Source organism: Aythya marila (genome assembly GCF_965140915.1).
Source record: "Aythya marila genome assembly, chromosome: 10".
NCBI classification, from domain to species: Eukaryota; Metazoa; Chordata; class Aves; order Anseriformes; family Anatidae; genus Aythya; species Aythya marila.
The window spans coordinates 5,251,910-5,269,297 of record NC_139051.1 but is presented as its reverse complement, the minus strand read 5'-3'; the positions used below and the strand labels follow the sequence as shown (position 1 = coordinate 5,269,297).

Below are 17,388 nucleotides of genomic sequence, written 5' to 3'. Positions count from 1 at the left end.
GGTGCTCTGCCCAGCATCACTGCTGCCAGGAGCTGGCTGTCCAGCATCAGCTGGAGGAAAAGCCCATGCCACAGGTGAGTTCATCCTTCACTATGCCTCTTTCCCCCTTCCTTGAATATTGTTGGTACAGTTATAGGCTGATCTATACCACCTGGAGAGGATACTCTCACTAAATCAATTTTTTTAAGTACTCTTCATCCCTGAAATCAAGCTGCTTTCTTCAGATGTTTTAGTCGCCTATAAAATGAAGGAGGGAGAAAGGACAGAAAATCTTGACACACTTTACTCACCTGCTTTGCAGAGGGAGGTTGCCATAAGTGTTTCCATAACAGCTGGCAAAAGAGGAATGAGATAACGTATCATAATCTGAAAGTCCCATTGCAAGCGGGTTCCGCCAGTTCCCAGCAGTGTTTGCAGAAGATGCTGGAATTCAAAAAAAAAATTACAGCTAATTAGATCTTTCTGCAGCTAATCAGATGAGACAAATGAGACAGTTCTCATTAGCAATCCCTACGCGTTTCTGCAGGACACACAAGCAGAGAATGCAAACTCAAAATGTTATTTACAAGCACTGTGATGAGGAAAGCAGTTGCAGGGGTATTTCAGAGTGAGGGAATCTCTTTATAAAAAGACTGTTCAGTGATGCTGATTGTACTGTGTTTTGGATACTGTCACAGTAACTGCACGTACATGGCTTCTACTTGATAAATATGCCTGTTTGAAACATATGGCTCTGTGCTGCTCTGAACTACCGTGCTTACAGAGACTAAAAGGCAGTTTTACCCACAGAAGACAAGTAAGTCTCTTCCCAGTCACAGAAAAGCAAGAACAAAAATCCTGTTCAGTTCCTTATCTACTTCTCAGCCTTGCTTATACTCTGCTGGTTTTGGGCAGAATTGATACACAGAAGAGATGTACAAAACATTTAGCATAGAACAAATCGGACATTACCCGAAGAGAAAGATGACACACGACTGCTAGGAGAGCATGGCGCCTGCACACCAACAAGGCCCAAACTCCTTTGAGATCCTCTGTCAGACTCAAAGCCTGCCTGCAGGCAATGACCCTGTTCCTTTTGACTGGAGGCACGTTGGTACCAACCACGGAGATGCTCTGCTACTAAGGCCTTGTGAATGTTTTTGGTTATATGCTCCGTTTTAGCAACCTGCTTCCGTGGAAGCCTCAGGGTTGCATATGGGTTGTGGGGTACTCTGTCCACTTCGTCCTCGTGGTAAGACCTGAATTCCCTGTAACGGTCATATCCGTAATGTGCCGATGCGCGACACAGAGGATTGACACTGTACTGTCCCTCTGTGTCACTCTCATAAACGTATCCTCCGTTGTAATAAACGTCAGATTCGGTGTAAGGGGAATATCCAGAAATATAGTAACTGGAGGAAGGCTGCTCCTGATTTTTGTGGTAGACACCATTCCGGACGTCCTTCTGGGCAAGATTCGGCATGCTTCCTGAACTCGCAGCAGAAATGTTTTGTTTCTTTGACCGTCTTCGACCCCTGGTCCTGTTGTCAAGCGTCTGAGTAGTATAACACGGTCTGGATGTAGGCGTCACGCAGTAATATTCAGCACTGGACTGGCTAGTGTAGGATGATCCATCATCTAGGATCTCTGTGCTGCTGCTTCGCTGGGACTTTGAAAGGGAGAAGGCTGGCTTTTCAGCGGGGGCCTCAGACAGCAGGTGGGTTTGGGACTCCAGACTGCCACTGCGCTGCCTGCAATGGTGCGGGGAAACATCTGGCCTGAAACAATACAGACAGAGGTTGGTTACAAGCAGTCACACGCAGACATACAGACAGAGCTGGATAGAGCACGTGTGGGCAAACCAGGTGTGCTTCCTCCCCAGACAAAGGACAACACAAACCCAGCATTTCCTTCTCACATGGAGTACCTGCACTGCAAGAAATTCAGCTTGGCTAAATTTTACTTTTGCTGCAACAGCAGGAGATTTTTCAGATTTTCACGGTGAGCAAGGTAACCCGTGACAGTGATACACGCAACAATGCTGACAAACTCGCATTTTGCAATGACTTACAGGAGGGATCTCACAGTGTAAGTATGTAATGTCTAGACAAGTAGCTGAGCAAGGATCAGAGCATAGGAAGCTGGGTTTCCAGTGGCTCTGTGTCCCACGATTGTGTGACCAGGGCCGAATATACCATAAGCTCTTTATAACATTTTAACATTTATAGCATCTCTCCTTCCCACAGTAAGGGCACCAATTCGGATCTCTCTCCTCTATTTGGCCACTTACTTTTCAGGAGGCTTGAAGGACCTTAGTTCACAGAAGATATCTGTAAGCTTGTACTCCAGCTTCCATCTCACTCTTGATTTTGCAGGCACCCAGTAGTGCAGCAGTGTGTGCTACTATTTCTGCTACTGCCCAGCAGTTATATTCCTGCAAATGCTCTCACTTGCATGTTACAAAGCCGGTGCAAAATTGTACCAGAAGATGGTGGCTGATAGCAACCTTGTGCCTCAAATATCCAGAAAAGGCACTTTGAGAGCCTGACCCCTGAGAGCTGCACTGCAAATGACCTTTTATCCCCTTAACACCATTTAAACTCAAAATAAAACCCCCTTACTGTAAGTGGCTGCTACTGTAGGCGTTGCGTGTGAGCACGGGTGTTGTAGGCATGCTTCTCCCCCCATGGGACGGGGGCAGTCGGTCCAGGGTGCGATAAGGACTGCTGTGAGTTGAGAGCGGGTCCCTGTAAGGAAAACGACAGAACCCCAGTTAGGTCAACCACAATGCAAGTCACACCTACTGAGACTCCGTGCACCCTCAGTCTTAAATGAAATAAAAAATATCTTAAGGGCAGGTAAGGGTAACTGGATATGATTCCATATACAGAACAGAACTAAACAAGAAGAAAAATTGAAGCCCTTTTTGTGGTTCAAGAGGTTACTATTCTTAGAGGAAGAAAAGTGCTCCCCAAGTCTTAGGTGAACTGTGTATGCTTTGACCATGTACCTGCTGACATACTGATAGGATCAGGAGGGATGGGTATGGTCAGGTGTTATCTGAAGCAATGATGCACAGTCATCAGGAAACACACAAGCTGTTTAATACTGAAAACAAACCACTTGGCCACAAAAGGGTGAAAGTACTGGTGGGCACGATCGATTCCTTAAATGCAGTCCTTGCTATTAAATTTCTCACCTGACTCACGAAGACTGCACTACTCTGCAGTTTCACAGAGACTTGACTACTCATACACACTGTATTACTAAACAGGAAATTTAGCTCTTATCACTAAACTCTTGAACCCCAGAAGAGTGCAGAGACAGCGGCAACTCTGGAGAGCCCATAAAAAAAAAGTCTCTACATGGACAAGACCGAATTTATGCCAACAACACAGAGAGTGCAGTGAGATATGCCATACCTGGAGTGTCTCGTCTCCAAGAGCTGCTCGTTCATGGATGACTTTCTAAGATGGATTCTCTCCAGCCCAAGGGACTTTGGTGGAGGAAGCCTTGGAGAAAGCTGTGCAGAGCTGGTTCTTTGTGCTGGCACAGTGAGGGATTCACTGGCTGTTGGAAAGGAATACGTATTTTATTAGTAAAATCCTTGCTATTTTTGTCCTACATATACATCTGTGACTCCTGAACAGAAACTCTTTGTGCTGTGGGGACAAGGAGGGAAGCTGTGACTACAGGGAGCCTCTCCCGCACCTGCCTGCACCAAGCTCTCCTTCACCTGGACAGGACGTCGTGGAGGCTCACGCAGGTCTCCGCAGCACCTCTGACAGAGGTTTCTGCTTGGCATTTTGTAGCACCACAAAGTGGAACTTTCTTGGGAAAGTGCCTGTCTGCAGCTCTGTCCCTCCCAGAGCAGAGCTGGCACGCTCAGCCTCTCCAAAGCCAGTTCCTCTCCCTCACCATTCAGCACTTCACTTGGAAATGACGTGAAGGATTAGTTTAACACAACCTAAAAGGGACTGACTTCAAAAGGGACTGAGCGAGCAAAGACACTGGCAAACAAATTTGAGTGAAGGCAATTGGGAAGACGTTGGTTTGATCCTTGTTCTCACTTGCTTAAGGCACAATCCAGATGCCATTAGAGCCAAAAGGAAACTACAATGAATACATATAAACACAGGACAAGCATCATAGAGAATGCATTCACAAACCAAGGCTCTGGCTCTACTTCTACTTGTGCAAGCAGGAATCAAGTGTGCCTCCATTTTAAAGCGTCAGAAGGGTTATACAAGTCTAAAACTGGGACAAAGCAAGATCAGAATCAGGCCCTAACTGAAAAGTGAGTAATAATTTAGATAATGTTTGTCCCCAGATGATGATTACCCAGCCAAGGGAGAGGCAAGCCAAGTCCTTTCCACCTTGTGGAACAGGGTGTGAATGTGTCGTCTGTGGGTGTGTGCCCAAAGTGAGTAAGCTGAGCAAACACCATACCCATGCAAGATGCAGCTCACTAGGTAACAAGGAAACGTAAACAGATTGTTAGGATCTCTGACTATTCCACTTTTTATAAGTTTTAGTAACTGTGAGGACAGAAGAGCTGGGGAATTCCTCCCAGCTGCTTATCTGCCTCGGTCAGGTCCCAGGGATGGAGTATCTATTGGCAGTTCACAGTTTCCCAGGCTGATCACAACAAAACCATCACAATAAAACCAAGTGCCTTCTCTGAAGACAACTTAAATCAGCCCACAGAGCAGAAACTTTCAATAACCAACCCATTACAAAAACAGACATTCCTGATTAAGCTCTTTTTAACTCTGCTGTAATTTGTCATTGAAAGACAATAAAGTAGCAGGCTAAAGGACGTTAAGTCAAAGAGTATCACTGAACAGGCACACTTCAAAGGCAGAAAAGGATAATCAACATACCATCATCATAGGTTGTTGTATCAGACAGAGAGCTGCTCTCAGATGGGATTATATCATCTGTGAATGAAAACAAGCACTTAAAGCACACTCCACATTAATTTCAAACTATCACATACAGTTTGTTTTCTAAGGCTTCAGAGCCAGTTGATACTTGTAAAGCTGCAATCGCACTGCTTTAGACTTCAGCAGCCTGAAGACGGCCCTGCTTTGCTGTCCTATCAGGACCTATTTGTAGTCTTTGCATTTCAGCAAGCTACCCCCATAATTATCAAAGGAGATTTTTTCAACTGCAGTGGGAATCAGGCCAAGATTCACAAAGGTGTTTTCCACTCATCTTCCAAGAGATCTCACAGGGTGTTTTGGTGCTTCTATAGGAGTCAGGAGCCTACACAGACACGTAGATCTTGGCTGCCAGCATCTAATCTCCTCAGGTACACCCGAAATCCCACCAGGTAGGTACTAAACGCCTTTTGAAATTTGGAATTAAATTAACCTGTGAATGTTTCATCAGCATATAAATTCTGCTTCAATTAAATTAATATAAAGCCAGAAAAATTCCACTGATTTCAATCAAGTCACTGCAAATTCCAGCAGCACAGAGTGCACAAACTGTTGCACAGGCATTGCTTTTTTTTTTTTCCTGTTTCTTTTATGTTTTGCTATTTATTCATAGCACTTCCCTGCATGTGCCTGTGCCCTCACCTTATTACCACACACCACCACTCAGGCTCACAAGCAGCCTGTCCTTGCCAAACAGCCCGCATGGTCCTGGAACAGACCAGCTGAGGCCCAGAAATCCGGCTGGTGATAAAAAGCAGCACCAAAGGTAATTAACCCAGAGAGACATTGAGCCTGTTGCTGGCAAGACACAAAGCTGGTGAGGTGAAAACTCTGCGTGAGCCTCCACGAATGAGAGAAAGGAGGCTGCAGATGACGATGGTGGCTGCCACCTCACACGTGACATCTGCTTACTGCATCACTCACCGTGAACACCCGCAATGAACGCTGCTGATTTGTGCAAGGTAAGCTCTAGTTACAAGAACCAGGTAAACAGAGCTGCTCTCTTCAAGCAGAGCCAAACATCAGGGCTGGCCCCTGCCCCGAGGGGCTTGTCAGACCACCAAGGTGGGCTGCAGCGCTTCTCGCAACCTGACACGGGGAAGGAGCTTTACAGGAGTTTATTTACATGAATTTACCAAGTGATGGTGAAATAAGGAACTGGGCCCAATGCAAAAAGAAATAAAAAAATCTTCCTAGAGACACACACAAAAAGCAAGCCTAAAGCTGGCTACACAAGGATTTGCAGTGCTGACAAACGCAGGAGCTCTGAATTTAAATCTCAAATCTGTGAAATTCCCTGAAAAGGGAAAGAAATTCTCTGGGGTACAGAGGAAGCAAAGGAAAGGAAGAAGGGAACATATTGAGGAGGAGACAGCCCAGCACGTCCTTCATCAACCACTCCTGTAGCTGGGACGTAAATACCTACGGTATAACTCAATAAATCACTGTTACTACTTAACACGTCATTTCCAACAAGCCATTCCCAAATTTCACAGCTGCAAGTGACTTTATTACCGCTCAGCTTTCTTCAGCCCTGTACCTTGAACCCAGCAGTACAGTCGGTAACGGTGAAAAGGTTACACATCAATCAGTTACTGAACTTGAAGCAGTTCAGGGCTCTGCTTCAGGTACTGTAAACATTCAGACGCTGCTCCAGTCGGGAGCTGGAAGGGAACACAGCTACCTTACTGCTGGCCAAGCATTTGCTGCTGCTACCTGCAGGAAAGCAGCCCCTCAGAGAGGGACAGCCCAGTCCCTTCTGTCTGTGTTTCCCTCCTCAGACAGCAAACAAGGATGCCATGTATCAGGTGTTGCAAAATGATGGGCTAAATGGAATTTGTATAAGGACTGAGGATTGCACATCCAGCTCCTAAGTTCCTTGTTTGCACAATGGTTAAAAAAACCTCCATGCAACAAGCAGCAGCAGTGCACGGATGCTGCCCATGCTCTTGCTGGCCTTCAGCAGCTCCCCGTGCTGTTACTCCACATCACATGTCACAGGTAATGCAGGGCCTCCCACAATTGGTATCCAGATTGGTGAGCAATAACTGGAAAAACAGATGTTTTCCTCATCTCTGTCAATTAGGAACTAGCTGGGCCACATTAAAACGTGATCACCAGCCCTTCAGAAAAAACACCCTGTGATGATAGACAGCACAGTGTTGCTGGGTGCAAATCCAAATCAAGCTCTCAATGAGAGTGAGACAAAGCAAGGCTATCCCAACAGAAACCTGGCAGTGCGAGAGGGTTCTCCTCCAGGGAAAACACAAGAGGTCTCCATCTCAAGTGTCAGTGAGAAAGTATCAATATCAACAGCAGAAAAAAATTGCATTTTCTTTCCCACCCTGCAATTCCCAGGAAAAAAATACCAGCTTCATGTAACATTTCCTCGGGGACAGAGGAGCCAAAAAGAAATCAGTCAAATAATTTTCCCTGGAAAGGAAAAGTAAAACAAGTCCTAAAACTTTTAAACGCTATAGGAACTAGGATAGCCTCCAATACACCTATGAACTTTACTGTTCTCATGCTCCTTCAGTTAACTTGAATGCTACGAAGTTTTCATGCTTTGTGCTATGAAGAAGCCAGAGTCTCACCTCCCTCAGGAAAACCATATTTTCCGAATCGAAGAGCCAAGGACACCTGCTTTCACTGTGCTCATCACTGGCAAATCCATTTAGTCAAAAATCTGTATGACACAATTTGCATTCATAAACTCCTGAACTTTGCTTACGTCTTCCTAGGCATCAGTCATTTTTAATCACGAAACAAAATCTCTGGTCCTTGTTTTCTTGACTCCTTAGAAAAACTCACACGTTCTGTTTTTGCCAGAACTGCAGCATTGCAGAAGGGAGAGAGATCTTGCGTGTGGCAGCTCAGAAATACACCTGCATTCAATACACTACGAATTAGGACACCACACCAATTTCGACTGAGATGCTCCCGCCAGCCCTTCTATGTATAGCGCTCCTGGTCGCTACCTGGTGCTGGAACGTGTCTGTGCTTGTTCTGAAAACTGCAGCTTATTCTGCCCTCAGCCTATAAGCTGTGGATCTATTGTATCAGATGCAGCAAATTGCATCTCTTTTTCTTATTTAATTGCCTTGGAGAAGATAAAAATCGCATAGACACATGTAAACAAAACTTGTAAGTGAGCCAAATGACTTTTTTTCCCCTGTTTTCATCAGAGCACGGGGAATTCTCTTGATTACCTGGTAGAGTAAGAGATGATTTCTGGGTTGGTTTTTTGCCACACTTGATTCTGTATTCGTTTATGGAATTTTCTATCTCTTGAAGCTTTTTTACAGCATCAGCATACTCTTGCTTTCTTTTCTTCTTTACGTTTTTGCAGAGATCTGGCTCACTAGCAAGTTTCTTTGCAGCTTCTACCAGCTTTTGCTGTATGATAAAATTGCTCTCCAACTCCTGCAGAGCGGGATCCTGTAAATTCAAGAGATGAGATATTTAGATGAGGTTATACAAACGATGATCTGTTTTTGTAGTAATGAAGTGGAAACCTCCTGCTCCAAGACAAAGCCTGAAAATGCCTCTTTGAATCTCTCCCTGCTTTAGAGAAAATAAAAATTGGTATCACCATGCCTACATTACTGGGAGTAGGAAGCTTTAATTAATTGTTTGTAAACAACTTTGAGAGGCTCAAATGAAAGGCGCTGCAGCAGTGCTCAGTAACACATTATTAAATCTGGACAGTAGGATTTTGTTTCAGTTGCACGTAGGCAGACTACATAAAATCAGTTTGCTGCAGACATGGATTATACAATAACGTAAAGCCAGTGCAGCGAGTTTTGGGTGAAAGACAGATGCAAAGTGCCCAACGTCTACCTACTGCTTGGATGAATACACAGCTAGTTAGCAAATATCTTAAGGAATGAGGGGAAACGATGCTCTTCCAGAAACTGCACATATCTGAATTAGCATATCTCCTGAGTCAGTTTCTGCCAGCAAAATTCATATTAGCTTCTTGAGCAATATGGAGCTTTTACTTAGGTGGAACTTGCATTAAGCCAGAGGTAAATCTCCTGCTGTCATCTGTCACACAACTATGCTCAGGGACAGATGATTTTGCAAGGGGGACAAGCACACCCCAGCCACTTTCTGGGCTCAAACACAACCTCAAAACACCACAAGTCAGTGCTCAGGAAAGGCTCACATGCACAGGTTTTCAAATGGCATCATGAACCTGCTCTTCTCTAATTCACAGAAAAAATTACATTAAAATGCAAGTAACATGGCCAAATCGGGGGCTCAGGCTAGGGATTTTAAGGCTTTTTGAAATGGCCAATTTCCCGGTCATTTCTCAGGGAGCACAGCTGAAATAAGGGCAGCACCTGTCTAGATCCTCAGACATATGCACGCAACTGCCCCCAGCTGCCTCCTCTTAAACAATCAGGTAAGAGCCGGATTATTTCGAAGTGGCTTTGGCCACCGGTCTGGCCACCCCACCTTTGCTGTGAAAACAAGCTGCAGTGCTCACCTCTTCAGTAGGGAGCAGGTTGTCATCCAGTTTGAAAGCTGTGCCAACACGTCTTCTGACCTGGGGAGGTTCCTCTCCAGCGCTCAGAGGATACTCCTTTGGCATCTTGCCCGTCAGCTCCTGGGGAACAGAGAGGGCTCTACATGAAGGTCCAGTGAGCAAGAAGAGCCCACCCCAACCCTGGGTAAGGTGCTGTTCTCACCGCCTCGCGCAGGCAGATTTTCTTCAGCTCCTCAACTTTCTGCAGCAGTTTTTCCTGAAGGAGTTTCTCTTTCTTCTTTAGCTCCATAATTTTCTCCTTCTTTTGTTCTTCACTGACCTCCGAATCCTGAGAGCCTGAAAAATACATTCTCTTTGTTAGAGAATTTATAGGTAAAAACCACTGCTTTCCTTCCCACAACAAAGGACTGGGCAGGAAAGCGGAGATCTCCCCAGAACTGGCCAACCTAGCCCAACTGCATCATATTCAAAATGCAACGTCCAGCTCTTGTGTCATCCAGGAAGAAGGCTTTTAGGAAATCTGCACTTCTTCAAACCCTCAATACTGGCCAAGCCTCAAGTATACAAGCCAAAACCGCACTACTCAAAACAAATCGAGACATTAGGGATCTCTATGATACACTTGATACTTCAGCTTTGATTTTGCTTTGATACAGACACCGATTCTCCTCACTTGGGCTTTACCTCCAGGCACTTCTTGGGGGGAAGGAAGGCTTTTATCTACCTAGGAGTCCTCCACGGGTGGTGGAGAGATCTGAAGTCCACTTCAGGGCTGAATTTTATTGAGGAGAATGTCTCTTTTCTGCTTATTTTTTGTGGAAAGCCAGGGCAATTCAACTCCTAGAGCAGGTGCTCGAAGTTTGCCTGGATTCAGTTTGGATTGAATGACACTTGGATGAGACGTACAGTCAGTCATTCAAGGATGAGCTAACCAACCGGTAGTGATATCAAGTTACTTGTGGACCAAAAGTACTTGGTTGCTTATCTGTCCTTAGCACATTTTCACTTCCTCGTTAGTTACAATGGGAGAGGAAACAGCAGATCATACAAGAGATGTTTCTGCCTCAGATATGTAACCAATACATGCTGTCACACGTTTCACTGTATTTGTGGTCAGCGGGACTCATTATCCCTGTTAACACACAAGTGCTGCTGTACTTCAGGGTCTTGCATTTACACAAAATGTAAGACTGATGACACAAAATGTTACCTGATGAGATTAAACTGCCATTGCTGGCCATAATCAGCTGATTTTTTGCTTCCATAGTCACTAGCTTTGAAACCTTTGGTGTTCCCATTTCTGTCAAATCCATGGCAATATCATCCAAACTTCTGGCTGAAGGAATTTTTGCCTGAAAGAGTTAAATAAATCACTGAGTTACCTCTAATTAACTTCAGAACATGGGGTCACAGAAGATGACATTTCACACCCCATCTCCCCCAAAAACTAAGGGCTAAAGCAACAGCATCACAGGAGCTGACTGTGCACTTGGCTGCCCCAGCATTCCTCAAACCTGTCCCCAAAGTCTGAACTGCTCCCAAACTCGAAACCTCTTCTCTGTTTGCACCGTGTTCAAAAAGAACATGAGAAAGAGACCAAAGAAAAAGCAGATTAAATACTGAGACATGGGAATTCCCTCTGCTGTGATTACACTTCCATAGCTCTTAATTGGAGGCAGCCTAAAATGGATCGAATAACAATACCGTAGCTTAGACTGCTCAAAAAGCAGACAAAAACTATTTGTATTTTTTCTCTAGGGATTAGGTTATCCACGGAACAACATGCACTGAAGGATATGTAGGAAAGGTGTTGAAGCTTAAGCCTACAGCAAAATGCCTTCTAACTTACTTTGCTTTGTTTTCTGTCCAAGTAGAACTGGTGTTGACTGATTGCCATTACCCAGATGGATTTGATCAGGGAAGTGTTTGCATACCAGGTTTGCACTACCAGTCCACTCTGACCAAAGGTCCTTCTCGAGACTGAAATCCTGAAGAGGTGAAAAGAAACACAACTTTAGGACAGGCCTCTGAGGTTTAAAGTCCCCAAAGCCTCTTTCCTAACCAGGCAAGACTCACAGCCTTTATTTTAGAGATCTAAAAACCTGGACTCCCTTCTCCCCAGCACCCGCTGCTGCTGCCTTTCCTCCCTCCTACCTTGCCCTCCATTTTACAAAGCCAAAGCCCCTCCTGGTTGAAATTTATGGATCAGCAACAAGAAATTCACCCTGGGCAAAGGCTCTTCCTTCCTGGAAGGGAAGGCACAGAAAAGCAGCTGAGGGTGAGCTCCCTCCCTCACCCCTGGCATCAGTGCCACCGCAGGGAAGGGCAGGAGGTGCCCGCAGTTCTGCACTGCCACCAGTGCACAGACACCTCCCATCCCCAGGCACTAGGACAAATGACTAACAGCCAGTCCTGGGAGAAGATTCATCCCACGGCTATCCCCTCTCCAGCCTCACCTGCGGGGATCGTGCACTTCCACAGCAAACTTCTTCTCACGGAAATAGAGGTTTTCCAGCTGCTTCCATTGGAATAGCTACAAGAATGGGGAGAGAACAGCAGAGCACGGTCACTCCAAAAATCACCAACTGTCTGCCCCTACATTAGCCAATTCCAGTGAGTTACAAATCCTGTGTATCTTCAGCTATGGCACAGAATCAGCAATAACATTTATAACGTAGTGTATTGATATAAATGTAGGGGATGTCCCTAAATGCACGCTTTTACAAACAATGCTCTACAACTTCTGGGTTTGGGCTGTGAAAATATCTGCTTTTATCCACAGCACAATTAATGTCACTGCTGCATGTCTGCAGGGACCTTGGGAGGGTGGCCAAAGTCCTTTTCTCTCTGATTAAATGCAAAAGAACTCCAAACGCAGCAACTACAGGGATACCAGGAGTCTCTCTCCTCAGTGAGAACACCCCCAGGGAACGGCAGCAGCTGGGGGACAACCAAGACCTTTCCTTTCTGAAGACACTGGGCGTGGGATTCGGCGAGACATTTCAGAACAGGGTAAAACACGCACAGAGAAGCAGCAGCTAGGGGAGGACTGGCCCCACAGCACACACTGCTGTAAGGAAACTGCCGATTTCCTGCAAAGTGCCAGCCGGGAGAGCACGCTGAAGGAAACCCTCTGCACCAGGGCTCAGCAGCTGCACCCATGGGCTCGGGGTTTCGCACGAACCCGCCTGCTTTTTGTGCCAGAACCAGTGCCCCGTGGGGCTCACCCCGCAGGTTCTGCACCTCCTGAGCCCAGCCCCACAGAGCTGCTGCTCCCCTGCCCCTCGGTGCGGGGTCCTGCAGCAGCACGCCCTGCCCAGCACTACACGTGGGGGCACATGGACACCCACACACGTGTCCCCGAGGTGTTACTGAAGGCGACAGGGAACAGCAGAGACCCCTCCATCCCCCAGGAGCTCCAGGGTCGCTCTGCCAAGCAGCTCTTGCCAGGACCTGGCACCAGCAGCCCCAGAGCCCCGGCACACGCGATGCTCCTCACCGTGACACCCTGGCATGGCTGGGAACCAACACACGGCAGCTACGGATGGGTCTCACGCTCCGTACAGCTCCTCTCATGCCACCACGCTCCCTCGTTTGAGAGCTGCCCTGGCAGGGCTGTAAGGAGCACAGCCTTGCTCACACCTCTGCGGCAGCTCTCCGTCCGAGCCCTTTCCTCTGCTTCATTAAAACTTCCCTTCCTAGCACCACCACTCATTGCTAGATTCCGCCGCACGAAAAACCGCGGCGGGGCCAAATGCCATTTCAATCCCAATAAATCACTTGCTGGAAGATCACCGAAGCTTTCTCCTGCCTCCTAACCACATTCCCGCACCGAGGAGAAGCGCCCAGCGCCAGCAGCGCCCTGCCCGCAATGCTCCCCCCCTGCCGCCCCCTTCCCCAAAGCAGAAGGGTCCCCGCAGCACCCAGCGGGGTGCCCCTACCTGTCCCTACCTGTCCCCGGCCCGCGGGTCCCGGCCCGCTGGGCGGCAGCCGGCGGCTGCCCAGGAACCCCCAGGAACCCGCAGGCACCGGGGCGGCACCGGGCGGGGCGCAGCGGGGCCGGGCTCCGCCGCTCGCAGCCTCCGCCCCGGCACCGCCACCGCCGGGCCCCGGGGCTCAGCCCCGGCCTCGGCGCTGCTCCGCCCCCAGCAGGGGTGGGGGGTGCGCGTCCGGCGGCAGGGTTAAAAAGGGAAAAAGAAAAAAAAAAAAGAAAAAGGGGGAGAAGGAAGGGGGAAAAAAGAACGACGTAAAAGGAAACGGGGAGAATTAAAAAAAAAAAAAAAAAAAAAAAAAAAAAAAAGGAAAAATGAGAAAAATAGGGGAAAAAAAAGGAAAAAATTAAAATAATAAAATTAAAATAAAAATAAATAGAATAAAAATAATAGAATTAACGTGAAAATAAAAAATAAAAATAGTAAAAAAATCAAAAATTAAAATAAAATAAAAATAATGGAATTAACATGGAAATAAAAATTAAAAATAATAAAAAATCAATAAAATAAAATAAAAATAATAGATTTAACATAAAAAATAAACAATAAAATAATAAAATTAAAGTAAAAAATAAACAAAACAAAAAATAAAAATAAAAAATAAAATACAAAATAATTTTAAAATAAACAATGATAACAATGAAATAGTAATAAATAAGATGTAAAGAATAAATGAAATGACATAAAAAAGCCTTTACGTGTCCTGGAGGTGGCTGGGGAGGGAGCAGAGCCATGCACTGCTTGCCCCCTGGCCCCCAAACTGCCCACATATTAAAAGAAAAAAGAAAGGGGGGTGGGTTTGGAACTGCTTCTTCAGGGCTGGAAGAACAGTTTGGAAGGATTGAAATGTTTTTGCTGTGCATTTTCCCTGTAGCCCAATGATTACGTCTACCTGATCTAATGAAGGTTTTCCTTACCCCCCTCCCCATCCTCTGACATTGCCAAACCCTTACACACTCATGGAAAACCCACTGAGCACGGTGGGGGCTGCCTGTCGGACCCTATAAGTGAGATTTGGCCTATTTAGGATTTGCTTCTTGGGTCTTTTTGGAGAAAGTGCAACACGACCTGATAGCACCTCACCAACCTCACCTCTCGGCATTGGGCAGGGCTCTGACCCCAGCCGCAGCTTTTGGAAGCACGGGAGCTTCACCTCCTGCACGCCTCCTGTGATCCTGCAGCACGCAGAACAAAAGGATCGCCCTCCTAGCCCTCTTTCCCATGCAAGAAGAGCTTCTAATTGTAGTCTAAGAAGACACGGAGCAGACAGTGCCTGCCTAAGTAGTGAGACACCTTAATAGTGGATGCAGCTGGTTGTCAGCCTGGCCGATCTCGCATCCAGCTTTGAATAAAAGGCAGGTCTGGCTGGGCCCGGCAGCAGGAGCTGGGGAGGACGGCCCCAGCAGGACCACGGGCAGGGAGCTGGCATAGCCCCTGCCTCAAAAAACAGGCAAGAGGCGATTTGCTTAACGCACGGATCAACCCGATACATTTAGCTCAAAACTTACTTTAAAAATATCTATTTTTTTTTTCAAAGGGATGGAAATCCAGAGAGGGGCCAAGCAGCCGAGCACTGCTCAGCGGCAGCTCCAGCCCCGGCACATTTCCTGGGCCAAGAGCGATGGCAAATTCTCACCAAGAGCTCAATTACCTCAATTTTTGGTTTTCCACCCAAGGGATCTTTGCGGAAGGCAGCAGGGATGTGTGCGCCGTGCTGCAGCACTCCTTCCCTCGGGAAGCGCTTTGTGGTACGTGCCGTGCCCGTAGGGAGGTGCAGCCACTGCCATCCCAGTAGCTTACTGGGAACAGCAATCTCCAGACAAATCTGGCGATTCAGACCAAGGAAACATAAAAGATTTCTGCCCGCAGGAATGCACCCCACCCCGATGAAGGAAATTACCACCCTGCCGGCAGGGCTGGAAGAAGGGCTGCGTTTCAGCCCCTCAGCAGCAGTTTGTTGGCTGGCACGCTGCCTTCAACTGAAATCTTTTTTTTTGTTGTTGTTGTTTTAAATTGCTCTGCCTGGCTGCAAAGGGAGGCATTTGAGGGGATGGCAGGAGAGCCAAGCTGCCCCACCTGCAGCAACTTCTGACAGAAGGAGGCAGACAGCTCTCACCTGTGCCAGCATAAATTGGCAGAGCTCACCCGGAGGCATCCCTCATCTCTTACATATTAAGCCAGCAGTCTAAAAGCCTCTTCAATCACATTTTTTTCTCTAATGCACTGCGATCGGTCCTTGCCAGGTTCTCACTGGCATGGGCTTTAACAAGGATCAGCGATGTCTCAGCAACGAACAATGCGGCTGTCACAGGACGTGCGCGTTGCAGGCCACGAGCTCGAGCAACTTTCTGCACATCTGGAAGGAACCGAGTTTCAGAGCGGACTTGTAACAGCTCTGTGTTTATTTTAAATAATTATGCGAGCTTAGTATCTTATGTCTAAATCAATGGCTTCTCCTCGGTGAGAAATAAACATAGTAAAAGAAGTCTTTGCATGATTAGATCCGCCTGCTGAGAAGCCTGCACAAACCCTATTGTGTTCCGAGCAATTCAGCCAAGCAGGACAGAGAATTTACATTAAGCAAATGTTCTGCAAGGGAAAACTTTCAGCATCAGCATTTAGAACGTATATGTGGAATTAAAAGAAAAATATCATAAATATTACCCGTTTCAAAACCAGTATGCTCTAACAAAAACACTCCTGAGAACATAATGTATTCAAGATGACCAGCATTAGAATTGAAATCCTTGCAGATTTGAAACAATACCATAGTGAGATTACTTTTCCTCTTCAGACATTGGAGTTCATTTATCACCAGGGAGTCGCCCACAGAAACACAATGAAGTGGGAGAAAAGGTCCAAAAGCAAGCAGGCAGCCTTCTCAAATTCCCATTCCTCAGAGTATCACCACGCTTTGGCTGAACGCTGAATAAACTCGACCCACTCCACAGTGCACGCTCCAGAAACGAGGCAGGGCATTGTTTCTCTCACCAGGGAGAGGAATATGGGTGGAGATGAAAGGGAGAAGTACCCTGTTTTGAGACAGCATCTGAAGTTCTGCGCCCTGGGACCCATTTTATACGTTTCCTAATCAATTCAGAAGAGACTTGGGATGGGATCTTGGCATGCCACCCAGACACCGCTCCCCAGCAAGCAGGAAGCATTTCTCCAAGCAGGAGACATCTCCGTGTTAACTGCAGCTGAAGGCAGGGTATGTCTGCAGAGCAGGACTGCAGAGTTAATCCCAGGTCTGAGCTGAACACGGGCTGTAAACCCAAGCTTTTTATGCCCTGTGAGACTTTGGGATTACAACCAACTGAGCCAGAGCGTAACCTCCAGCCAGTGTGGAGCCACAGCTTTTATCTAGGAAGAAAAAGACAATTTTCCTAAATGACACAAGAACAGCTCTCAGTCTTCAGTCTGGTACAGGAAGGCATTTCCCTCGGCTCCCATCACTCGCAGTCCAGGGCAAGCTGTAAAATTTGGGTCCACTTTGCTGGAAAACACTTCAAAAAATTACAAAGTTCCAGAAGCAGCTTAACATCGACAAAACTCCTTTCTCCAAACACTCTCAGGTTCACCAGCAAAATATCAATGGCTGGAATCAAACCTCCGCAGCCAGCGTGACAGAGGCAGGCAGACACAGCAGGTTCTCCTGGTCCAGCCCCGACCTACAACAATGCACGGGCGAATGGGCTGCGCTGCTCACGGGTGACTGACACGGCATGCACAAGCTTTGGCAAGGCAGATGAGTATCTGGGATTGCTTCATCTGGTGCTGTCTTGCAAGTTGCTTCCTGTGAAGAGCATTCAACCCTGGACTTCACGCCACAGTGTTGATCCAACAACAAAATCTTGGGATAACCACTGCGCTCCGAGGCTCATATTTAGGTCTCTTTGCCTGAAGACCTACTTGGACAAAGCCACGAGGTTTCACTTTTTGAAGATTACCGTTGGGAATTGACACTGCATTAATAGATGCA

At 46.7% G+C, this 17,388-nt stretch overlaps 1 protein-coding gene across 6 annotated transcripts in view; it reads right to left on the bottom strand.

The window, feature by feature from the left end:
• FRMD4B (FERM domain containing 4B) overlaps positions 1–17,388 on the bottom strand; it is a 106,882-nt gene that overhangs the window by 2,786 nt on the left and 86,708 nt on the right. For all 6 annotated transcript variants that reach the window (XM_082768596.1, XM_082768597.1, XM_082768593.1 and 3 more), the window contains 11 exons: positions 11,871–11,947; positions 11,264–11,402; positions 10,625–10,766; positions 9,617–9,750; positions 9,415–9,534; positions 8,132–8,360; positions 4,863–4,919; positions 3,402–3,549; positions 2,601–2,726; positions 952–1,757; positions 291–423 (listed from right to left, as the gene is read on the bottom strand). In XM_082768596.1, the coding sequence (XP_082624722.1) occupies positions 291–423; positions 952–1,757; positions 2,601–2,726; positions 3,402–3,549; positions 4,863–4,919; positions 8,132–8,360; positions 9,415–9,534; positions 9,617–9,750; positions 10,625–10,766; positions 11,264–11,402; positions 11,871–11,947 (2,111 nt within the window). The remainder of the gene's footprint in view (positions 1–290; positions 424–951; positions 1,758–2,600; positions 2,727–3,401; positions 3,550–4,862; positions 4,920–8,131; positions 8,361–9,414; positions 9,535–9,616; positions 9,751–10,624; positions 10,767–11,263; positions 11,403–11,870; positions 11,948–17,388) is intronic.